We start from the raw sequence: 26,820 nt of genomic DNA on the forward strand, positions 1-26,820 counted from the left end.
AGACCAATTCTCTCCCCAATACTGTTCAAAGAAAAAGTTGCTCTGCTGGTTACAAAAAGAAAAAGGCGGGGTGGTGCCTGGCTGGCTCAGTCAGTAGGTCATGCAACTGCTGGTCTCAGGGTTGTACATTTCAGTCCCACAATGGGCGTAGAGATTACTTAAAAGTAAAATAAAAATCTTTAAAAAAAAAAAAAAAGAAAGAAAAGAAAAAGGCAAAAAAAAGGATAAAACCAAATCATCAAAACCTTTTCAAAAACCGTACTTAGATGGCCAGCAGTAATTATGCACACAATTATTAAGACACATTTATAGAAACGATACAACCAAGATAAGTCCATTCAAAGAAATAATCTTTAATTGTAAGGAGGAGAAGTAACTTGGCGTTAAAGTAACTACGATCAAAGTGGGTTCTATCTAATCTTCACTAAAAGAGTTATTTATTCCATGCTAGAAAAACAGTGGGAACAGCTTTACTCACCTCTCTTCCCTGATGGATTCCAAGAATTTGGAAGCATTGGGTAATGGAAAAGGCCATAGTGTTACAAAGCATTTTAAAACGAGGTCATTATAATAATCTTATACTTCAGCATATAGTAGAGTGATATTTATGAGTTATGATGATCCATCTCGTCAACCATATTTTTGTGGATTACAAAATATTATTTACATTTTAATTATATTTGAATATATTACCTTTAACAAGCATTTAGTGACTGCGTGGAGTAGACAACACTTAATCATTGCATTTAAAAGACAGGAGAGTAATTATTTTCCTTATGAGTACAGGAAAATTAAATGGTATTTTTGTGAAATGTAGGGGAATATTAGATGTACCCATTTAGGTGAAATACACTGAAACTGAATATCCAATCAGAAATATTTTTTAATTCAAAAATGTCTAACACTCTGATGCTAATGCCTTTTAACAAAAGACAAAGACATCACATACATATATTTCAGCATATAATCATTTTCATTGTAACATAGCAGTAGTACTAGCCTAGAGAAGATCCTCATGGGGATTCATTTCACATTATTGAAGCAGCTGTTTCTTCAGTTTAAAATAAAATATCCATAACAAGTTCACACATGACAGATGTAAGGTAAAAACTAGATTCCATAGTGTGAGCTAAAAGCAGATGTTTTGAATGATCATATTTATAATCAGATACCATAAATCTTAGTTACCTATAGTAAGGTTTCCTGAATATTCTTTTTTAAGAATTTGCTTAAAATGTACTTCCTATAGTTTCTCATATTTTTAAGAACTTGGCCTCATTACATATAAATGTTCTATAAAGTCTTATGTATCTGGGCTTTTAAAAAACTCTTGCCCATTTCATGTGCTTCCTCAAGAATAAAAGCACTGTTAAGGCCCTGAAATTTATTATACTTACTTAAATCCATATATTTTCCAAACTGAATTCAAAGTCATAAAATTCTTTTTTTTTTTTTAATTTTTAATGTTTATTTTTGAGAGACAGAGCAGGAAAGGAGGAGGGGCAGAGAGAGAGGAAGACACAGAATCCGAAGCAGCACAGAGCCCGACGTGGAGCTCAAACTCACAAACTGTGAGATCATGACCTGAGCTGAAGTCAGAGGTTTAACCGACTGAGCCACCCAGGTGCCTCCTTTTGTTTTTTTTTTTTTAATACGCTCATGACTATTAAAAAGAGCAGCAGTTTTAAGTCTTAGAATAAGCAGTTGGCCTGGTGAAATACCACTCTACAGAGTGAATGTTAATACACAATTAAAACTTTTAACACTATAAAGAATGCAGGTTTAGTGAAAATTTAGAGAAAAGTTTGATGGTAAGAATAAAAGACTAATTATCAGTCATGTAGTTATCCACGTCTTCTACTTGATTTTGTTATAGTTTATCACTACTTTTCCTTTTGCATCTTGATTAATTTCCATTTCTAAACTAAAGCCATCCCAGCATGGGGGAGACACAAGGAATCCGGCATCAGGAGATGGGTTTGTGTTCCAGCTCTGCTTCGTATTACCTGTACGTGTTTGGCAGATCCCGTAAGTTCTCCCGTGTTCCTCACAGAGTGACTGTTGTCAGGAACAGATAATAAATTATATACATCTACAGTCCCTCTGTAACATACAGGAATTGGATACCCAGGAAATGCACATACATTCTCAGTTTTTCTTACAGGTAGATGGCCAGCTACCTATCAAAGTCTACGGGCAGGCCACTTCTTCAGTGCTATTCCCACTATGGCAAAGCATCACGTGCAGCTTTATAGGACAGTTAAAGCAAGTCGTCACCTCTGCATGATGCTCTTCATTCTGCTGTAAGACTTCTATGCAGAGCTCTGCTAGGTGAAGGACCTCTTCCAGCTTTCTGGCAGGAGTTGCCTGGTTCATGGTCTCTATGTTAAAAAGAAATCATCATAATGTTACCTTGAAAAGAAAAAGCCAAACATACTCCAATATGTAATGAGGAGATCAGGGTGTTGAAATAGAATAGAAAGCATATTTTTGAGAAATAAGAGATGCAAAAAATACAAATAAATACATTCTTAAAAAAAAAAAAAACAAAAACAGTTCACCAGATTGTAGAAAATATTTCCCTCACAAAGCAATCACAGAACTGCAAGTGCTTTGCCATTTAATATATAAGAACAGGTGCATCAGCATATTAGATGCTCAACTTCTGCAACAAACAAGTTACTATTCTCCTCAAGGTCAGGAACACAAAGAGAGAAGATACTACAGTCTTTTCCTTCTCTCTGTATTGTATTATCAATACAATACCCTTCTCACCAGATGAGTCATTCCTGACATTAGCAAAAACCATGGTTTTTTGTTACCATTTAAATTCTCAGCCTGAAATGTTTATACTTTACGTTGATCTTAAATTCAAGAAATATAAAGCCACCTAAAACAACTTGGACAACCTGCGATTAACTGATTCCTCCCCCTCCCCCGCCCCATCCTTCCATGTCTGCCATTACGCCACCCCCTGTCCTCCTCCAACTGGAGAGGGGTGGGGAGGAGTTCTTTGAAGCTGAAGGTTCTTTCAGCATTAGGGAAACTGGTATAAAAAGGCAAGGCCACAATAAGATTAAGTACAGCTACCTGAAATTCAGCAACAGAGAAGGAAAAGCAGTTGATTTTAGAGATACAACCAACTGGCAGAAATCAGAAGTGCCTCGTATAATGAAACCGTTTCAAACTGAATGTGAAGAACAGAGTTTCGAACAAGCACACTGAAGATAAACACTGTCTTACGTTCATGGACTCTTTGTCCCAGTAAGGAGGTTGTAAAGAAGGGAAATAAAATTTTCAGGAAAAGGGCTTTTTCTTTTTAAAATGTTTATTTTGAAAGAGAGAGAGGGTGAGCACACGAGCGCACAAGGAGCAGGGGAGGGGCAGGGAGCAAGGTGAGAGAGAATCCCAAGCAGGCTCTGCACTGTCAGCATAGAGCCTGATGTGGGGCTCTATCCCACAAACTGGGAGACTAAGACCCGAGCCAAAATCAAGAGTCTTACACTTAACTGCCTGAGCCACCCAGGCGCCCCGAGAAATGGCTTTTTCTGCGGAACCTAAGGAGTTCTGATTTTTGGCAATGGATATTTTCCTTCAACTTCTTCCTAAAACTTTCACCTTAAACTTGAAAGACACTCTTCCAATTGCTCTTATTTCCAAGGGCTGTACAATGAGGCAGTGAAACACTGCTTATGGCTGGTGCTTGCTCATTAAACATTTATTATAAGCGTACTATAGGTCACAGTGTGATAGATGTGGGGGTTTCCATCCCCCAACCCTGCACTCATTCTCCTAAACTTCCCTGCAGGATGGAAAGCCACCGCTTGTCTGTGACAGGGGTCAAGAGCGGAAAGCCAGTCTGCCAAACACCACATAATTGAGTGTCCCTACATGTTCTTAAGCTGTGAGGAGGAGGGGGTGTAAGCCATGTCCCTGATCTGTAACAACTCAGACTGCAAAATCACTACTGAAAAGGATCCTTAGACATCAACTATCCAATCTTCCACCTGTTTCACGATCGCTTCAAAATCCTCAAGAGGGTGAAGTCAAGGAGATCATGGCTTTGCACAATCATCTCCTCTATTTGGGGGCAGCTCTAGCTACTAGAGTCTGATGAGAAAGACAAGCTCCTTAAGAAAAGTTTGAAAACAACGCAGAGCAAACACAGCAGTAATGTAGACGTGAGAGCAGCCGAGAACAGGTGGGTTTGGAGGGAGGAATCAGCAGGAAGGTAAGCAGAACCTGAAGCACGTCCTAAAGGAGTAACAAATGACCTGGTAGGTAGAGGACAGGTTTCTAGAAATGTCTCTATGACAGAGAGGTGCATTTCAGAGGAAGATAATGATTACAAATGTTACCATTTATTGAGTCAATTATGTGTCAGGCATATAGCGCCAGGCACTTTCCATGCATCACCACACTAATTTCCCTAACAGCTTTGTTTGGTTATTTATTCATCTAACTTACAGATAAGGAAACAAGCCTGGAAGGATGAAGTGCAACAGCTAGCAAGTGGAAAAGGGGAGAACTGAACTTAATGTGGGCTCTTACCACTTCTGCTTTGCCCCTGCCTGGCTGGAGTGCAAACATGCAGGAGAATAATAGGTGATGAGTTTGGGCTCGGACTGTGGCAGGCTTTAAGATCATAAGTACACTGGATAACTAGATCCTACGTACAACACAGCAAGCGTTGCTTTGCAAGGCTTCAGATTAAATTGATTTTAGGAAAATGTATTTGTGGTTGTGCAGAAAAAGGAAGGATTGGTGAGGCTGTGTGTCCAGGATTCCAAGGGTCAGGTCTAGCAATATGGAGAACTATGGGAAGATGGTAAGAGGAGGGTGCAGGGATGCTTTGAAGAACAAATTTGCAAGCCCTTGAAAGTTACTAGAAATTGCAGGCCAGAGAGGAGAATGACCCTGAGGTTTGGAGACTGTGTGGCTCAGGGAATGAGGATGCATGGTTGTAAAACCAGGGAATGGGTCTCCAATGGGGCATCCTATATATTTTAGGACTACCATATATGTATCAGTTAATGATTCTAAACTAAAAAGACAATTAAGCCATGTAAAATCTGCCCACACAGGGAGTTAAGACATCTGGATTCTCTGCCTAGAAAGCCCCTACTCATCATTGAAGATACAACTTTAATGTTGCTTTAAATGTGGGACCTTCTTAAAGTTCTAGGGCTGAATGAGTTGCTCCTCCCTCCGAGCTCCCCTCTTAGGGGCTTATGAGTCTATGCCCAGATCCAAGTCAGAAACTAGATCTCATTATCTTGTACCCTCAATATTTTGAATAGGCTTTGGACCATCACAGATAACTAATGAAAGTTTATTGACGATGCAAGAATATACCTTTTTGGGAAAAACTGTGTTAAAAGTAAATACCCAAATCACTTAACTTTGTGTACGACTGCAAATTGCTCCTGTCACTAACATGCCAAGGGTGACAGAATCGGCAAGTCCACCAATGAAATGTGGCTGCAGTTTGAGAATAATGCTCAAAAATCCGATGAATGCTGCACTCTTAAATTAGAGAAAGACATATTTGTAAAAGGGTTATCAAAATAATTTTTAATTCTCAAGAGCATATCACTTATATTCCTTAATTTTTCCATCTTTAGATTGAAGGTATTGAATTAAGTTGAGGATTCTTAACCCAAGGGATTTAGAGATTAGGAACAGGTTTTAGGGCACAGCCTTAAAATTATTTGCTAATTTTTGGGTATGAAGGCATTGCGGGGAGAGAAGGCTCATACCTTTCAGGTTCTCAAAGTGGTTCATAAACTAAACAAATGCTAAGAGTCACCAAATCCTATAATCTCTACAATTCCTTCTAGCTAAGAAATTCTATGCTTCCTATAAACATAAATGTTGGGCTTTCTCTACATTGGATTGTGTTAAACATATTTCTATGTTTATATCATGTGTTTTTCATAATAGAAAAGCAACAAAATTTATTATCACAAAAGAACTTACTTTCCTACCTTCTTTATTACATTATTTACTGAATCCTTACAACCATTCTGCAAGTTAGAAAATAATGGCCCCCATTTCCATATTAAGAGAGTCCTTGGAGGGGTTAAAGAAGGTGTCCAAGGTCATACAGGATACCGGCTGAGAATGGATTAAAATCTTACCTCTGATGTCAGGTAAGCGGCAATAACACAAGGACTGAATCCTTTTTAATTTTCAATTCTTTGAATAGGAATCACACACACACTCGACTGACTATACGTTCAATAATAGCTTCTGAAATGGCTGCAGGTTTGAAGAGTTTATTAAGTCACCATATCCTTAGCCACAAGTATGCAATAATGGAAAATAATCACAGAAAGAACCTGAAAACTTGTTTCTGTTTACAGGTGACTATGTCAAAACCAGCTTTTACATTTGACACTATCTTAAGTAAAAACTTGGAGAGTACCCTGTGTCCTTCTGAAACTTAAAACTAGTCTAAAACATTTTATTTTTCCCAGACTAAATTTACTGAGAAGAGCAGAACTTTGTACTTGAACATAATGGCCACTCTAATACTTTAAATAAATAGCATTTTTATCAAGTACACTGCGTATACCATCTCTGGCTGTCACTCATTTGACTACAGCCAAGAAGTTTAATGCATGTCTGTAGTCAGAACTCTATTAGATAGCAAGGTTATCAATGGCTCCATTACAAACCTGAACACTGAATATTTGAGAATTCCTCCTCGAAATGTTCACTTTCTGTAACATCTTCACAGCATTACATAGGTCTCTATATTCTTCAAGCTTCACACCAAGCTGATGATTGTTGTAATACATTTCAAATAGTGTCATTTGAAACCAATATGCCCAAAGTAGCAAGGTTGCTTGATGACTTTTCAATGCACTGCTCTTGGGGACAAGCTTTCTTCATTTTGCACCACTTTTAATTTTCTAGTTAACACTCCCTGACTGGTCAAAGCAATTCCTTTTAATTATAGCTCTGTACATTTAAGAAAATATCTCAGCAGAAACAAGGTAAGGAGGTAGAGAAGACAGCTTGACTATTTTGCTTTAGTAGGCTTTAGGCTTTAATTCTGTTCCCTATTGCATACTCTTAGCATATTCTCCCCAGCTGCCTCCCTTCTAGCCGTTTCCTGTCAAAATCCTTAGTGTTGGACACACAGTGATGCTCAGAGTGAAGGTTGCAAGGGAACCTGGGGGAGAAGACCAGTAAGATCATTTCAGTCCCCCCTTCCCCCCATATAGGATATGGAGAAATTTGTAAGGTATTTGACCTTAAGTCTTAACAGACTTGTATCTATACTTGCAACCAAACAATAAAGATGGTGTTGGATAAAGGGACCATGGCAATAATGCTACCATAATACTTCTCTCCCTTGCATCTAGGTCATGATAACCAGCTAGAGTACATCAAAAAGTAATTCCTATATACGGACTAAGATTTCTTGCCTGGTTCCTCAACATCCCCAGATTTTGTGATCCTGAATTTGAGTCAACATTTATTGCCTGGAAGGTAGTCTACTAACAACTAAGGGGATATGATGATGAACAAGGTAATATTTCAGGCTTCAAAGAAGTTATGTGTCCTTCTCTCTTGGCAGATTATATGGTATTGAGGATAGCTCTATACCATAGGTTTTTGGTCAATATGAGGAAGTTCTGCTATAAAGCTCTGATACAGAGGGAATTAAATGGACTCAACATGCAAGAAAAGCATTATTATCTTGCAAGAAATATGATCAAAGATACGTCAATAGGAAGGCTTTAAGTTGCTCATAGGTGACATAAGGAGATCTTCAGAAAGAAAAGCTTCTTTTAGTGAGTCTGTGACGTCAGAAACTTTAGATCAGAGAAAGTCAGCAGCAGTCTAACTGCTTTACATATAGTGTAATCACGATTTCAGAAATGGAATTTAGGGATTCATCACTTATATATAACACTTATATATAACAGTGCTCATCCCAACAAATGTCCTCCTTAATGCCCATCGGCCATTTAGCCCATCCCCCCCCCCCAACACCTCCTCCAGCAACCCTGTTTGTTCTCTGTATTTAGGAGTCTCTTATGGTTTGTCTCCTTGTTTTTATATTATTTTTGCTTCCCTCCCTTTATGTTCATCTGTTTTGTATCTTAAATTCCTCATATGAGTGAAATCATATATTTGTCTTCCTCTGACTTATTTTGCTTAGAATATACTCTAGTTCCATCCATGTTGTTGCAAATGGCAAGATCTCATCACTTTTGATCACTGAGTAATATTCCATTGTATATACATACCACATCTTCTTTAGGCATTCATCAGTCTATCAACATTTGGGCTCTTTCCATACTTCGGTTATTGTTGACACTGGGGTGCACGTGCCCCTTTGAAACAGCACTCCTGCGTCCTTTGGATAAATACATCATAGTTGCAACTGCTGGGTCGTAGGGTAATCCGATTTTTAATTTTTTGAGGAACTTCCATACTGTTTTCCAGAGTGGCTGCACCAGTTTGCATTCCCACCAACAGGGCAAGAGGGTTCCTCTTTGCATCCTTGCCAACATCTGCTGTTGCCTGAGTTGTTAATTTTAGCCATTCTGACAGGTGTGAGGTAGTATATCATAGTAGTTCTGATTTGTAGTTCCCTTGGCTCAAGGAATGTCTGCTGACTCCAGTCTGTCCTAATTGTAACCTTAACTCTTATTGGTGTTAACGTTCTCCCACTTTGCATGATCCAGACTGATGACTCAATTGGGAAGTCTAAAATTTATTGAGGTCTTCTGACCCATCCTCTGCCTCTAGCACAGCAACCTGTGGTGAGGGAGAGTGCCAGAGCCTAACACGACCAGGCTTCTTTGAGTCCTAATCCCAGCCAGATCTCCATGCTCATGGGATTTCTCATCCTGAGAGGGAAAGGTGGGTAAGAGAGCAAATTCTTTCTTATTAGGCAAAACTCCCTCTTGAAACCTGTCTGCCACTTTCAGAACTCCTGACTAGATGACTCCGGGGGGAACTCCTGAGTTAGCCACGTAGAGGAAACAGGGTAGAACATGCTAAGAAGACTGCCTCAGAATCTAGGGGAGAAGCAGTTTCTAAAACTAAACTCTACTTCCCCAACTCTTCAGGGCCAACCTGACTCAACCTTGCCCAGTATCTGACTCCCCAAGACTTAGTACTCTCAGCTAATGCAAGAGAAGAGCATTAACATGGATCCCTTCCTGGATTGTCTGATGGCAACCTAAATGTTAGTACAGTTTTGAGAGTGCTGGAATACATCCATCGCTGCAATCGATGACTGGAATAGCTTCCGTATAGATCTGTGGTTCTCAGCTTCGGCATGCACCAGAACCTCCCGGAGAGCTTGTTAAACACGGATTCCCTGGCATCACCCTCTGAATTTCAGATGCCGTAGATCTTGTTTGGGACCCAAGAATCTGCATTTCCTACAAGTTCCTAGGAGTTGCCAATGATGCCGCTTTGGGGAATGCACTTTGAGAACTACCAGTGTTTATGAAAAACAAACATATACCACGGTGACCCGTAGGGACTTCAGATTATTTCGTTTACCTGAAATCAAGCTACATCTTTGTATAAATTTCATTTTAGGGAAAAAAAAGGTGACTTTTTCTGTAGAATCTGAACACATCTTACTTTTCTGTAATGTTATTCAGTAGGATGCTGTACATATTTGAACAATTCTGTGTGAATGAAAAGATTTGGAATGTTATGGACTCCCTACAGCTGTTTAAAATCCCTGAGAGTACTAATACCATGGATGTTTGAAAACAATAGGTCTGTGGCCTGCTAATTCCAAGAATCCCTTTGGTATTAACTTACTTAATAACCCTGCCATTTAAAGCAACAGTTCCAGTTAATACCTCTGGAATTAACCATGCTAATGATACAGCACTTTGGAGTAATTGTTCTGTTGTGACAGTCACATTAACTACTTTACCTGGATTATCTCTCCCCTCAGTAAATTCATTTTTAAGCAAATGGTCAACTCTGGATCAAAGGAGATTGGCCACTGGAGTATAGGCCCATAGCAGCCAGAATGGACCCAAACCGAACAAATGCAGAAGCCAAGAACAAGTGGAGATTCAGGGGTAATGGGCCATAAAAAGATACATATGTGAGGTAGACATCAGTGATGTTTTGTGAGACTTTCTTCAAGAGGAATATGGCAACATAGTCTCCTCTTAAGATCTTAAAATAAGGGGTGATGGTGATGGAATCAGAGAAACATTAGTAGGCTTAAATTGTCACAGGCTTTTATAGTTATGTGATTTGTATGAGTGGAGAAACACAGACACCTTGGCTTGATTTTATTAAAGTTGTCCTTTTAGGGGCGCCTGGGTGGCTCAGTCAGTTGAGCATCTGACTTCGGCTCAGGTCATGATCTCATGGTTGGTGAGCTTGAGCCCCGCATTGGTCTCTGTGCTGACAGCTCAGAACCTGGAGCCTGCTTCAGATTCTGTGTCTCCCTCTCTCTCTGTCCCTCCCCCGTTCATGCTCTCTCTCTCAAAAACAAACACTTAAAAAGTTAAAAAAAAAAAAATAAAGTTTTTTTAACTATTGTGACCCTGGCTTTCAAGTTTGTGAAGAAGGAAGATCCAGGATCTCCCAGGGAAAAAAAAATATCTTCATAGGATTGCTGGCTGTGAGGACTATGAAGGCTTGACAGAGAAAAAAAAAAAACTTTCTGCATTGTTTATTTATTTAACTCTGTTTAGCTCTGGTTAGAAATATGTTGCAGGATTTTAATGACAGCATAAAATTTTTCCATGGAGAATTCTGCCTAACTGTGTAACAGGGGTTTTCCTAAAGACTGGTCTTTATATCTATCCCGTTATATAGCCTATACATCTATCATACATATATCTCACACACACTGATATATATTCAGCAGCTGAAACTGATAAATGGTCTCCTTGGTTTTATTGCTCCTTATCCTCTCAATAGAATTCAGATTCAGAAATTGATCTCAGTTATAGTAACTGCCAGGCCAGTACTAAATTATCACATAATTAAGGGTTATAGCATCTTAAATTTCATGCCTAGTTCTTGTCTTCTAATTACATTTACTTAAAATAGCGTTTTCTTGGTCATTTGTTATATTCACGCATCAAAGAAGTACCATCACACCTCCACTCTCCCATCCTCCTCCTGCCCCTTAAACTCTCATTCTCAAGGAGAAGGTCTGCCCGTGAACAGTCAGGCAAAGCAGGATCCCGGAGGTAGTGGTGATGACGGGCAATGAGGAGGGTGAAAAGTCAGGACTGCAGAGGCTGGCCAGTGGGAGGCAAGCTGAAGAAGGAAAGAGAACAGTATGAAAGATCTATTTTGAAAAGATTTGTAGCCTTGGGTACTAAGAAATGAGTCAAAGATCTTGATGTCTGTATGTATCTCTGTCTCCTTTGAGATGTAAACAAGATGGGGTAGGGCAGCCAACTAATGCGTTAGTGGTGATATCTGATGCTTAGATTTGGAGAATGTCTCCTACTTGGACAAGTGTAAAGACCAGGTGTAGAGAGGTGGGTTGGGCTTGGTGATATCTTGAATGTTTCTACAATTTTAACATCCTGGGTCTGCCAGCCACTGTGAAAATGTGTGTAAACAAAATGCCTCTGGGGTATTTTTACAGGTTTATCCTTTTGAAATAAAAAAGGATCTGGCATTACAGACACTCATTAGGCCTTTTAATTTAGCTCTTGAAGCTATATGGGCACTTAGTTAGGGCCGATAGGTAATAACCTCTGATTTCTAAAACTATCCACCTGTCCAGGCTCTGAGTACTTACAAACTCTATTGAGCTATCAAGAGGTGAAATCTGTCAGTTTGCATTACTCTGGTTTTGTCCAACTGGAAAAGACTTTTTAATACATCTAAACTACTCAGATTAACAAGGTGCTGCAGGAGCCACAGGGCTATATGTCACTTGGTTTACCTGTTGACACACGTTAGTAAATAAATGAAAAGGTCACCAATCAGTGGGTTTCAAACTATGGATTTAGAGAATGATAAATTCTACCAAATGGCTCATAAGAAAACTTGCTATTCCAAGGCTGCATTTATCTGTGCACCACATTCCATATGAAAGTAAAAAAAAAAAAATAAAACATGACACATTGTCAAGTGAGCTGAGTAAACTGACATCCTTTTTGAGACCTTTTAGGGAACAGGTGTTGAACACTTGTAATGAGATTTCCATGCATCTTCAGAGGAAGGAGAGAAGACTTTAGCAAGAGCTGTTCAGAGTGTTAGAGATCATGGCTGAGGGAATAATTCCCGGTAAGGGGCACACTGAAGGAGACATTACATAAATGCTTGGTTTTTCTCAGGAGGTGCTTATGTTCTTGTTAAGAATTTCTACAGAAGGCAAATATTCATCAAAGAGAAGGTTTGGGGGGAATATAATGTTTTTCCAGCTCATGGGCAATCTGGGATGTATTCAATTAAGTACTCTTGATGCATTATTTTGTGTAGCTCCCTTATATTATCTTCTGAATCTTTTCTCTCTTGTACTGGGAATCCGTAGGATTCATGGAAGCTTTCACGGCATCACTTCAGAGTGGTCAAGTATTTTTCTCAAGGATAGATGGTTAGCTGACAATTCTATGTAGAAAATGAAGTAACTACACTGGAACATGCTAGGTTTTATCAGAAAGTTAAAAACAATTTTGCTACATATCTCAAATAGATACCAGACAAGCTTGAGAAATTACCAAGAAGCAAAAAGGTAAAAACATTAGTTGGGGATAGTTACAATAAAGAGAAATACCAGGGAGCCTGGGTGGCTCAGTCAGTTAAGCGTCTGACTTTTGGTTTTGGTTTAGGTTATGATCTCGTGGTTGTGAGATCAAGCCCCACGCTGGGCTTTGAGCTGATAGCTTGGGGCCTGCTTGCGATTCTCTCTTCCTCTCCCGACTCGTTCGCTCTCAAACTTTCAAAAAAATAAAGAGAAACACTAAATCCATAGCAGTAGACATTTTCTTCATTACATTGAGGTTTCTGATCTCTCTGGAGGCCATGCTTCCACCAGAGAGGGATTCAGTTTATTTTTTGTCCATTTAGTAAGCCCTTCTTTCTAGCATCATCTTCGAAACAGTCCATCCTTTCCCCACTGGTTTATGGTCCATTTTATTATGGATGAAGCACAGCAGGCTCCCATCGGTATGTGAGCCTGTAGATTCTTCTTCACAGGCTTTGGTGATAGTTTTGTAATCTTAGTGTCGGCCAAGGCAAGTCTCCATGCGTTTTATTTTCTTAAGTTGACTTATTCAGTATCCTTTATTCTTCCACTTATATTTTCAATTTATCACGTTCTTAAAAAAAAAAAAAACCTCTGGCATTCCAACAGACACTGCAATTAATTTATACATTTGGGGGGAGAGTTTAAATATCATACTGTCAAGTCCTCTCTCTTAAGGGCAAGGACTATCTTACATCTATTTAGATCTCTCTTTATGACCTCTGAGTTTCAAAATTTTCTTTAGAGGCCTAGGAAGTTTTGCATGTTTTTGGCAAAGTTAATTCCTGGATGTTTGGTGGTTACTGTAAAAGATACTTTTGGTTAATATTTTCTAGGCAGTTAACTGATGGTGGTTAGTGGTTTCTAGGCAGTGGTTCTCTGACTGTGGTTTGCAGACCACCGCAGATCCCCAGGACCTTTCAGGGATCTGTGAGTGCAAAAGTATTTTCATAATAATACTGAAATGTTCTTGACTTTTTGACTTAGTTGATCTTCACAGTGATGGTACAAAAGCAGTGGCAGGTAAAACTGTTGTTACCTTAACATGAATCAAGGCTGTGGTGCTAAATTATAATCACTGGGTTCTTTACCCCCGTGCATGCAAGAAAAAAGCCAGTTTTACGTACAAAAGTCCTTGATAAAACAGTAAAAAAACCACCCACTTTATTGAATCTCTCCCCTGAGTATACATTTTTAAATATCGTCTGTGACAAAATGAGAACTTGGCATTAGGCACATCTGCATACTGAAGCGTAATGATTGTCTAAAGTAAAAGTGTGTGCTTGTTTCAGTCTAGGCTGAATGGTTTTATTTTCAGAGAACCATTTTTTAGTTGAAAAGCCTACCGATGGACAAAAATATGGTTATTCAGACTTGGGGATATTTGGTAGACGTTTTCTGAAAAATTAAGTAAACCTGTCACTTAAATAGTATTTGTTGCTAATTATAAAATTAAAGCTTTCAAGGAAAATTAGAATTTTAGTAAACCTGTATCTGTCATGCACTTGACAGCTTTCCAAGACTTTGAGACTTTTCTGATGAGACAGGTGATATTAACAAGGGTGACTTTATTATACTTGTTAACACTAAGAGTATCTTAACTCAGTGGACCAAATGATTAGTACATGGTGTTAAAAAATCATGCATGGTGAAAAATGTATTCAAAGTACATGATGAACCAACTGGATTTAATAGCATGAAAAGTTCATTGATAGGCTTTCAGATTCGACATTGCAATTAACCCATAAGAAATTATCACTTGCCAAGCTTTAGTATAATAACACAGAAACCCACAATTATCTAAAAAGTCTATTAAAATACTTTCCCCTTTTCCCACTGCAGATCAGTATATGTCGATTTTTAAAAAACATGTATCAACCAAAATAACATATTGTAATAGACTCAGTGTGAAGTGCCTATGAGAATCCAGCTGTCTTCTCTGAAGACAGCCATTAAAGAGGTGTGCAAAAAATTTTTTATAAAGCTATTTATGTTGACAGGTAATGGGTTTGCTATTGCTCTTTGTAAAGAGTAATATTTTATGAATTTCTCTATGTTTTTCTTCTAGTATGGTAAATACTGGTAAACAACCTATCTGAACAAAAGCTTTTTGGGATCTGATTTTTAGAGTGTACTAAGTTTGTGAGACTAAATTATTCGAGAACTACTGGTGTAGAGAGAGGCTATGGATTTTAGGTTGATTTTATAGCTGGCAACCTGGCTGAACACTTAATATAAAAGGTTCTATGTAGATCCTGTTGGATTTTCTAGGCAGATGGTCATTTCATCTGCAATGATGGTTTTATCTCCTCTTTCCATTCTTTGGATTTACTTTTTTCATTTCTTTCATGCTGTCCAAGACTCCCAGTGTTGTGACAATACTGGAAGTAACCATCACAAACCCTAGTGGGAATGCCTCTAACTTCCTTCATTATGTAAAATATTTGGTGTAGGTTTTTTTCCATATGGGTTTTATAAAGCTAAGAAATTCCAAGATGCTCACAGTATAATTTTCCACATACTTTTCTTTTTTTTTTTACGTCTCTTGAGGTAGGATTCTTGCTTTTAGTTTGTTTCCTAATGTTGAACTCCTTTTATATTTCTGGGATAAACCCCGTTGATTATTTTCCCAATTAACTGTTGGATTCTGTAGGCTTACACTTAGGGGTTTTGCATATATAGGCTCACAATGAAATGGGCCTGTAATAACGTTCTTTTGTTCTACTGCCTTTACCAGGTTTGGAAATTAAGATTGTATTTGCCTCATGAAATGGACTGGACAGCATTCATTCATTTTCCACTTCATTGAACTTATTTTGGATAGGATTTTTTCCTTAAAAATATGGTAGAACTCACCTCCAAAACCAACCAGGCTTAGGGATCTGGGAAAGGGAGGGTTTTCACAACCATTTCAATTACTTTAAAACTTAATAGCCTGAGTCTCATTTCTTGTGTTGACCACACCAATATGGGTTTTCAAGAAATGTAATCAATTTCATCTAGACTTTCAATTTTTGTCTTTGTTCATAATACTCTTCCATTATTTTCTATACCTCTTGTGTCTCTAATTATTTTTCATATTATATTTACCTGAATTTTTTTCGTAACCAGTCTGATGGAAGTCTATCTTACTCTTTCTATTCTCCACATCACTTCACTTTCTTTTTACACTGTCTACATCTTCACCTTTCCTGCTGCTCTAATATCCCAGATGACAAGCTCTTCAGCTGTATTCATCCTGTATCCAATGTTTCTTACCATATTATTTTCATACCTAATGTTTCATACTCAATATTTCCAATTGGTTTCTCATGACTTCTTGTTCCTGCATATTTCTAGAATCTTCCAATATATCCTTGAGTATATTATGCTTAAGGTAAATTTTTGCTCCTAAGAATAGTAAGTTCGAGATGACACATATCATTTAGTTTACTGTCTTTTATAAGGGGCTGTAACTCCTCAGGAATCCATTTTGACTTGAAAGCTCATGGTCATTGGAGCAACTCAGGATGGAATGATAGGCAGGTGCTTGCCTGTGTGTCCTTTGAGGACAGAGAAACTTAGGCTTTGGAGTAGAGGATCCCAGAATACAAGACCAATACTACTACTAATTTCCTTTTGCTACTAACCCATTAGGCAACTTCTAAGGACATGGATTCACTGTTAATCTGCTAGATTCAAAGCTGCAGTACTTGACCAAAAGTCTCCTTAGGTTGTAATCCACTAGGCTAGAAGTTGGGATACAGAGGACTGAAGGCATGACTGCCTGAGAGGGGCTCAGCTCATTCCGGTTTTCAGCTCATGGCAGCACAGCTGGGCCCAGTTTTGATAAAGCCACAGATAACAGCCACCTGGCCTACTGCTACCAACTCCAAAGGCAAAAGGAACTGATGGTCTCAAGGCAACGACCCTTCACTCCCTCTCTGCTCAGCCATACTCCAGGCTAGAACTCCCCACAAGACAGACTGGGGACTGGCAACCAAACTCGTTGGAACAGACAAGTGAAGTGAAGGTGATTGAAATGAATGTGAGCGTAAGCTGCTCTTTGGATGGCAGATGGCAAGCAATGGAAGATCAGGGTAAGGCTGCTTTATTTATGGAGATACCATGGTTATAGATGGAAATGAAATATGTAGAAGGAAGATGGAGGAACTAACCACAGGAGAAAGAAGAGATATATGATGGAGTAAATTCCACCCAAAAAGAAGTAGGTGCAATTGAGATCAATATCACAGGTTGGATGAGTCTACCTTGAAGAGGAAGATACCTCATCCCTTGATGCTGGAGAACAGGAGACCTGGATGGGTGGAGATGCCAAGAAGTTTATAGGTATATAGCCTACAGAGCTGAGGATTACTATGCTTCCAAGGTGGAAAAGAAGGGACTGCCCTCGAATACCCTAAACTTAGCTGTCATTTAAACTGAAGATCAAATTCCTGTGATAGCCTGATTTGGAAAGAGAACATCAATCAAGATTGAGTCAAGCTTCACCTTGAATATGGGATTAGCTATGACCATCCCTGACGGAGACTCTCCTTATCCATTATAACTTCTACTACAAAAACAAAGAAGGAAATGGTGGATGACTCACGACAAAGACTGTGAATCAAGGACAGATGCCACTCCATTTGGTCACAGAACACCTCAGCGGAGGCACGACGAATCATCCAGTGTTGGTAATATTAACTCCAACGTAAAGGGTGAAAAGTCATAACCAGAGGCAGCAGGACAGTACTGTCAGCAGTTGTTAACTGAGTGACAGATACTAATGCTTCCTCACAATTACACACAAACGAATCAAGAAGAATATTAATGAAATGCAGACAGAACCAATATGAGGAGAGAGTGCCAAGTGTCCTTGAATGTCTCCATGGTTTGTCTGGAGTTGACAGAACCCTCATCCTTTGGTCACTAAAGCTGTGGGTAGTACGTGCAGTGGTCCTGAGAGGGTTCCAAGCATTACCATCATACTGTCACTGGTATACAGGGTGCTCCTTGTGTCCTCAGTTGACTTTTCTCTTAGTTGGTCACCTGAGTGTGCAGACAGCCACTGTACAACTGCACAGCACACTCTTCCTGTCTTAAGTCTGTCTTGAGCTGACTGAAGGTACATGCACAGCTGGAAAGCCCTGTCGGATGGAAGCCAATGTCTTCATTGGCCTCTTCTCGTCAATAATCCCTGCAACTCCTGTTTGTCCCCCAAACATCTCTTGATTCATAGGAATTAATTTGTCAACACTGTCATGAGTTAACTAACTGGTGTGAGCACAAATTATCCAGTGTGGGGCTGCTATCTTGTGAGGCTAGTGAGGTGGTGGGAAAAAAGCTGAAGCAAATAAACATATTACAAATCCTCATTCATTCCAAATTAGATGTAGAAATGGCCAAAGTAAATTCGTATTACTTACATAGTACTGAAAAGAGAATATGGTCATAATATTTTCTGGTATATATGACATATAGAATGAAGCTACTGGGGTAGCAAGGAAGTGGGTGTTAAAAACATTTCACTCAACATATTGATGGGAACATGTTGAAAAAATAGTTTAAAATTAACATTTCCGATGCATATTAGATAATGGAATAAAAGTCACTTAGAGCTATCAGAAAAATTTATCTTCTCAGGTAATTTAAAGAGTCCACTGATCATCTGAAAAATACTTTTTCTCTGCATATAGTACAAAAATAAATTTTAAGTTGGTCCCTATCCAGATGACATAGCTCAGGCAGCAAATGTTTACGCTATGTACATATATTGTTTTATAAACTAAAAGCTCTTTTTAGATTTAATTTTCTCATTTTGAAGACAACAATAAGATGTTCTCTTTTAGAGTCAGAAATTACATTTATCAATTTGTCTGTAAGTCATCAGGTGACTCAGAAGCACAAATGGTCATAAAGGTTTTCGTGCCAAAGTCCTACTGTCCAAGCCACGCTAACAAAGGCTACAAAAAAATTCTTTAATTCTTCAACTTTGCTTTATAGTTTTTAAGGTGAGAATTGTTTCTTCTAATACACAAATCACTTCCTGCAGAGCACTGTCAATTCTTATGGGAATGCAAAATTTCAGGACTATTATTTAGAGATATCAGTAACCTGAATTCATCATAACATATTCAAAATTTTTAAAATCAAATTTATAAGAAAATATAACTTTTATGAGAGAAAATGGTTATGTTATCCTAGAAATATTAGTAAGAAATTATTCACTAACAAAAAAAATATTTTCATCAAGTATGCTTTTGATCTACTCAACTTCTACACACGCATGCACTTAAGAACGGATTTTATTTATTATTTATCGCTATACTCTGGCAGTGGAGTGCTAAATTAAAATGCCACCCCGATGGCAAACACATCCTAATGACGTAAGGCCTGCCAAAGTGCAACTTCTCTCAAGGAAAGCAAGCAGTGTGGCCCTCTGGGAAAGCATCTCTACCTGTTCAACCGAGACTTTGAAAATGAGAGCACTTGGGGGTTAGACCTGGGAACCTGGCAACCAAAGGGCCCAGACAGATCCTCAGTGCACAAAGCTCTTGCCAGTTCATTCCATGCTACCTTTTGTTTAGGGCACCTCCATGTTTTGAGATTCACAATAAGCCTAGCTACCAAGTCTATGCAAAAGATCTCAGGTCAAGGCAAGCTCTAATGAGCCGTCTCTCTCTTTTATCATAAGCCCTCACATGATACCTAGTTTTCAGGAGATAGCAGGGACTGTTACTAGACTGCTGTTCTTGTCTATAAGAAACTCCCTGAAGTAAGGAATTGATTCTCCTTTAAAAAGAGCTAGTTTGTATCAAAAAGGTATGTGATTTAAATTTAAAAAAAGACACAATTAGGAAGATGAAGTTGCAGTACCTTTTTGAACCCTAGACTATAAATACTGTAAAAAGGATCTTATTGTTAAATACACAGTTGTGATAAAATTAAATCGAGGAAGAGCACCAGTCGATTTTTGCAACCGTGTAGCTCTCAGATATTTCTTAGAATTAAAAAAAAATGCCTTGTAGAAATATTAAGTTCTGAAAATGAACTCTGTTCTCATGAAACAAATGCAAAGATATCTAGGGAGGAAAGAAGACATTTAGAGAGAGGTTGTTTATTTCATTTATTACAAAGTTGTAAAATTCCTTTTTTCTGCAAATACGTGCTGCCGATGGAGAATGGGAAGAATTCCCAAGGATGGAAGAGAACTAGAAGTCCAACTGAGCATATGTTGAATTATGGAAACAATGAAACAGGTTAGAGTCCTAACTACTGTTAACGCCACTGTTCTCCATTACCTCTGGCTGCTGTGATCCGGGGTTAGAGTCCCACACCCATGGTAAGAGCGTGGAATTCTGGTTTAATTTGTCCAATCTTGTTATTTAAAAAAACTTTTTTAATGTATGTTTATTTTTGAGAGAGAGAGAGCATAAGCAGGAGAGGGCAGAGAGGGGCAGGAGAGCGGGAGACAGAGAAACTGAAGCAGGCTCCAGGCTCTAAGCTGTCACAGAGCCCGAGGCCAGGCTCTCACCCACTCATCACTTGCGAGATCGTGACCTAAGCCAAATTTGGATGCTAAACTAACTGAGCCACCCGGGTGTCCCTCCAATCTCGTTATTTTTAAGTGGTTAGTTTTTGCTCTCATATTTCTGATTAGTGATTGATTTGAATGACCTTTTGTAAGCCAGCTTGCCAGTTTATACATGTTCTCTCTGCTATAAATAGCTTGATCATTCTGTGCCATAAACTCATTCATTTATTCAACAAATATTTATTGAGTACCAAACATGTGCCAGGCACCTTTTTCAGGCACTGGAGATACAGCAGCTACTAAAACACAAAAGTCCTGCCCTGGTGGAGCTACCGCTCTAGGACAAGAGTAGGATGAATGAACCATATCATGGGCTAGAATACAAGTGCTGCAGAGAAAAATAAAATAGGCGAGGGAAAGAGAGGCGACGTATGGGTTGGGGGGGGGGGGGCAAGGTTGCCAATGTTAATCCCTTTCAACACCTGATGCTGTGAGATATGTGAGCATAAAAACAAAAAGCTTCGGATTTTGGAGTCCAGTTCCTAGCCTTACCATGGGATCTGTGCTGTCCGATTAATTCAGCAGCCATAGTCACATGTGGTAAACAAGTACTTGAAATGGGGCATCAAAATGTGCTAGTAAAAATACACACCAGATTTCAAGGACTACATATGAAAAAATACTGTAAAATATCTCAATTTTCTATACTGAATATACTTTAAAGGAATATTTTAGATATATTGGGTTAAAGAACTATTAATAATTTTCCATTTCTTTTTACCTCTTTAATGCGATTACTAGAAAATTTTAAGTTATATCTACAGCTTTCATCATAATTCTATGAACCACACCGCTCCAGACCTCCTTTCAAATGCCCATGCAGTTTAACTGAACACAAACTTAACTACACAGGCTCACTCACTAAGAAAAGGGAGGGAGAAAGACCAAGGAAAATAAAATGACAGTTTGAAAGGGAGACACTGTGTTCTAATCTCCTGCTTCCTAGTGGTCTCTGGATGTATGACTAGTGACTTCTCTGCTTCAGTTTCCTAAAAAAGCAGTAATAGAAATATTTATCGTAAAGGATGAATGGACACATGCAAAGTGCTTAAAACAGTTCCTACTAATGAGTGTTTGCTCTTACTATTAAGTAAATATCTATACTTTTGGCAAAGGCGACCCCTTGGCTCTTGCACTGTGCCTCAGAACGGGACAGCCCCAGAGGCAGAGCAACCAGCGGACAGAACACGCTCCATATCTGAGAGGCACGGGTACACATCTCATGTCTGCTGAATTGAATAACAACAGCACACCTTTGTGAAAGTTACGGACTTTTTCTATAGTCTTGGTTACCTCTTCTATGAAATATCTGTTTTCTAGAGTTGTTTTAGGAACTAATGAAGCAGAGTAAATAAAACAAAAACGAAAACAAAACCTCTGAGGGAACTGTCAACAGATGACAAAATGAAGACCAATCTTGGGCAGAATTCAACTCTTGTCTACACGGTACAAACTAACTGACGAAAATTATCATAATGCCCAAGAGAATACTGCTTGGAAGCATTTGAGCTCTTACACATGTAACTGACATTCTCATTTTGAGTCATTTACACCCCCAAGAACATTAGGTAACTCTCTTAAACTTGCTACCAAATGCAACCAAAGCAATAGAACTACGTTTTTTTAAAAAACCTCTCTTTTATTATTTCACAACATTCTTCAACTGAGATTAACTATCCCTTCAATCCACTGAAATCATCTAGACTATACACTGATTTTTTTCTCTCTTCCATCTGGGCCTTTTTTTTTTTTTTTTTTTTAACTTAAAACCTTTTTTTTTTTTTTTTTTTTTTTTTTTTTTAAGATTTTTAAGTAATCTCTACACCCAAAGTAGGGCTCAAACTCACAACCCTGAGATCAAGAGTCACATGTTCCACCGACTGAGCCAGCCGGGCGCCCCTCTTATAATTTAATTTTAAGGAAAGTATTTTTCCTAGCATCATCAACCTCTAGAGTTGAACAGTCATATGGATGCCAGAAATGCGTGAAGGGAAGGCTTCTGTCTGGAAGTGAGGTACATGAGGGACAGCAACTTTCTCGTTCTCTCTTCTTTTTAATGGGAATGTGTGCAACTCTACATGGTTCCTCCGCTTCAACCTTCATGAAGACGTGCTGTGACTCCCTCATATTTCACAGGGGAAGGAGCATAGCCTTGGTAGGCTGGGGATCAGGACACCTGATGCAAGTCCCAGCTGGCTGATTTATTTACTCTGTGTCAGTGGGAAAGCCCTAACAACCCCAGACTTCCTGTGTGTCAACTATATAAAAACCTATTTTCACTACAGGAACACTGCAGTGGATGAAATGCCCTAAGAGATTTTGAAGAAGTTTGTTAAAGAGAACAGGACTGTTGCTATTACAATGGGCTGTCTTAAGAAGTGATGGTAGTCTCAAAAGTGCACTTTAGTGGTCATCATGGGTGTGTTCTTTCCCCTTCTCCTGGCTCAGAGTGTTTTGTTCCTCACACTTTCTGGGGTCAAATGCTGAAACAGAATGGAAAGAGTTAGGAAAACAGAAAGAGAACCCTTTAGTCGAAGACTTCAGTTAAAACCAACCCAAACTTGTCTATAACACTGCATGTAGGCTTTAAATGAGACAGGGAAACTCGGACTAGAAAGGTTCATCCCTGGGCTCTTGCCCCATGGAACTAACTAGCTAAGCTCTCCTCTCTCTCCAAAGCACCGAGAGCCTACTTGGGGCCAGTGGTGCAGGGCTGGGTGCCGGGATGCAACAGTGAACACAGTCCATAAAGACCCTGCTGGCAAGGGGCTAAAGAAGAGACAGACAAGATAAACAGATAACAGCACATAATTAAATTAATTACAACTGTGATAAGTGGCATAAGAGAAAAGTAAAAAAACCTTTAAAAATTCAGAGATCCGGAGAACACTTTCCTAGCAATTTCCTGAGACTAGGACTTCATAATCCCTGCTCATTCCTGTGATTAGCAACTTTCAAAGTTAAGAGCTTCTTACTTCTTATTTAATAGCATTTATGCTTTTCACTGTGTTATTTTTCAGCAGTGATAAAGGAAAGATCGTCCTCTTCTCTAGCTGTAAGAGCCCTCCAAATATTGGCTACAGCTTCCAAAAAAGATTAGTGTCCATGCTTAAAACATTAATACAGCCTCCGATTTTTGGCTTTGAGTTCGTATGAAAAACGCTGCTGAACTTTAACAGAGATAAACGGCCTGTATTTTACCAACAGAGCATTAACAATAGTTCTCCCAAAATGAAAGTATTTTCAGTATCTTAATCAAAGTCATCTAATAGGAGCCCTGAAAAGCAGACAGCTATTCATCAATATCAAACATCATGCCACAAAAGAAACAACAGCACGTGCATGCACAAACATCCATTACCTGCTTCCTTTTCTGCTGGGCCTAAAACATAAGAAAAGACAATTTAGGAAAAAAGCAGACTCTACTCATGTTGCTCGCATAATGCAGAAAGTCAATTAAGCAAAGAAAAGTGGCCCACTTCCTATATCTAACTTAAATTTGATTTTGTTCTTGGTCTGATCCTGAGCATAAAGCAAAAAGCGCTTTATTTTTTAACATACACAAAAGGGGGTGGGAAGGAAGGGAGAAAATGAAATGCATAGACGTTTTCTCATATAATAAGCATGCATTTTGTTTTTCTGAAAATGGAGACTGCTCAGTAGTCCCACCTAGATTCCTAGGATCCATTTTCTAGAATATTCTCACAGTAGACTAGAAGTAAGAGACAGATGACTCCAGAAAGGAAAGAGCTATGAGAGCTCCCTGCTCACTGTTCATTTGGTCCCAGAATAGGATTTTCTCTAACACAGACTTGTTTTCATGTGTGATCCAGAGGAACAGCTATGTCTTTTGACCACCAGTGTTAACACGTTTGTCTAACTAATTAACAAAAGTGATCCATGGCTGGGACAATTTTATTTGTCCATGTTAAAATGGACTCTAGGACTAGAAAATAGAAACAACCTATGTTTTCAGTATTCTTGCACAATGGTCAAAAATACTAACTGGAATGGCCAGTTAAGAACAAAAGGATTCTCATAGGGTTTTTTTTTTTTTTTGGATTGAGTTTAAACACTTGAATAAAACAATACTGTGTTTATTCAAATTGTGCACAAACTTTTTTCCCTTTACTAGATTTGAAAGGTTTTAATAGGTCTATTTTTATAACGATTCTTTCAACCCATGTTCACAACACACAATGTTCAAAACACGAAGATTGTTTGAATGAGTATTCATGATGTGAAAACCAATCTGTTTATCTTCCACTTTCCCCAAATGAGCTAATATTCATTGCTTTTGCTTTAACACAACATGATATCATAATTAATGATGTTAAACTGGTAACTAAGGAGGTTTCATGTTGTTACTCTCGTGATATAATATTGGTTGCTATAGTGATGGGATGGCTTTTTTGTTAATCACTCAGGAGGTTGGTTATTGCATGCTTGTTAGAAAGCTTGATCGGATTCGGAGAGAAAAAAAGGATATAACACAGCCAATTATAATCAATCTTTTTCATTGTACCACTTTTGATAAAACTATCTTCACATCAATAATTAACAAATTTATAATTCAGTACAATTTTATATTAAAAGTTACTAAAATTTTTCTAACAGAGGATTTGCCTTTATTTTTAGATATACGCATTTAACTTTGCAAACTTTTCCTAAGTGAATGCTACATGGACGACACAAGCCAGTTTTATGAATAATTAGAGCAAAAACTTTGAGGCCCTTTCTATCATTTTTAATCATATCAAAGGATTGTCGAATAAAGCCCATTTTTTTGTCTTTGCCACAAATTTCAATTTAGTTATTTCTAAGCATCTTAAACCTCAGTAATCTTAATGAGTGAAATCTGAAGGAAGAGGGAAAAAAAAAGTGCAGTCCTCTCAAGAGATGTAATCATTCAAATGTGTTAATATATTGCAAGCAATGAGAAGTTGCAGGGAATTCTGTCAGTTTATTTTGGCCCTCATCATAATCAACAAGTTTCCTCCTTCTCTGAACAACACTGTTGAACAGAAAATAAAATTATGTAATACTACACTGTTACTGATCAGGAAAGAAGACACTACCTACAGTTGAAATGTTAGACATACTTACGGTAATGTCAAAAAATACAACCCATGAAAACACCTTTTGGTTCCCTGAAAACTCAAAATAAGAACAAAGGACAACTTAAGCACGAATCCTGGGTCTTTCATTCAAGCAGAGTCCCAGGAGGCATATTAAAGCAATGAATAGGAAAAAGCTCTTCAGTTCACCAGCTGAGATTTTAATGAGACATTTCCCTTTGCCACGGTACAGGTTTGTTCAGGAAAGGAAAGAACGTCTCACAGAAAATTCAGTTAATAGGCATTGTTGGCTCTCACTGCCACTTCGGCAATTGCTCACTGCACTGACCTTCTATTTTGGCATATTCTGTGAGTCTGGTGTAATTGATCAAGGCAGCTTTCTCGAGACATTTTCTGACCACTTTTTTCACCTCTTCTGCTGGTATGGGAGTGGCAATATCTTTCATTAAGACCTAAAGAGAGGAAGAGAGGGAGAGATTGCATAAAACAGATACTAAAATCAAATTATACAAATTGTCCTATATCTATTACCAGGAAGGGGTCCTAGGTAACATTGAGGGAAAGTAATGAGTCGGCACATCACAACTGGGAACATAATCCTCCAATCTTGGCTCCTCCTGTCTAAGCCTCATTTATGCACATCAAAACCTCCCCTAGGCCAAACCACCATTCAGTGTGAGGACTGTCACTTTTCCTCCAGGGGCCCAAGACACCGTTAGAGCAGCTGTTTCAGATCAGGATTATAGTCCTTGGGACAAGCAATAAAGTTTCTCTTGCACATCCCTAATTTAAAAGCTTTAAATCTTTTGAGCAATATATATGAAAACAGTAACAAAGTTCCATTAATAACAAGCACCGTTTTTGAGCTCTATAAAAATCAAGATCTCTAATTCTCACAAACTAATTCCTGTGATCTGCTGAGAGGGAAAAAAATCTTTTGTTTTAGTGAAATGAATGGCATTTCTGTGTTAAAACACACAGAAACTTTCTGAAATTAAAAAGAACAGATTATTTTCTGTTGAGTTCTTAACTGTATTTTTAGATTTTTTTCCTTTATAAGTATTATCACTGGCAAGGCTAAAATGCAATCATATCCAGAATTCAAGATATTATGTATTTAAGCACTTTTATAATGACTCATTGATAATTTTCCTTAAAACTTTTTCAGTGATAAAATTGCTTACAGTTTTGATTATACCATTAGTCCAGAACTATTTTTCCATATATTTAATGCTTTTCTGGTTTTGCTTATATTCAAATTATAAAATATATGGCAAAACGTGAGTATAAGAAGACAAGAACAGTAAGTATTCTTACTATTCTATTAGTCTTTCACCTTAAAGAATCATCAAAAGAGCATGAAAACATCCATGCTTTATTACTTCATTCTCTTTTGATCAGCCTCGGCACGAAGGATTTTATAATCTCAAATTTATTCAACCACTTAA

The 26,820-nt window shown here is 38.3% G+C and overlaps 1 protein-coding gene across 8 annotated transcripts in view; it reads right to left on the minus strand.

The window, feature by feature from the left end:
- CADPS2 (calcium dependent secretion activator 2) overlaps positions 1-26,820 on the minus strand; it is a 534,192-nt gene that overhangs the window by 92,449 nt on the left and 414,923 nt on the right. For 7 of the 8 annotated variants that reach the window (XM_042923255.1, XM_042923240.1, XM_042923271.1 and 4 more), the window contains 3 exons: positions 25,701-25,824; positions 23,656-23,676; positions 2,278-2,381 (listed from right to left, as the gene is read on the minus strand). In XM_042923255.1, coding sequence (XP_042779189.1) covers positions 2,278-2,381; positions 23,656-23,676; positions 25,701-25,824 — 249 coding nt within the window. The remainder of the gene's footprint in view (positions 1-2,277; positions 2,382-23,655; positions 23,677-25,700; positions 25,825-26,820) is intronic. The other variant, XM_042923248.1, reaches the window with a different exon arrangement.

Source organism: Panthera leo, chromosome A2 (assembly GCF_018350215.1).
Source record: "Panthera leo isolate Ple1 chromosome A2, P.leo_Ple1_pat1.1, whole genome shotgun sequence".
Classification (NCBI taxonomy): Eukaryota; Metazoa; Chordata; class Mammalia; order Carnivora; family Felidae; genus Panthera; species Panthera leo.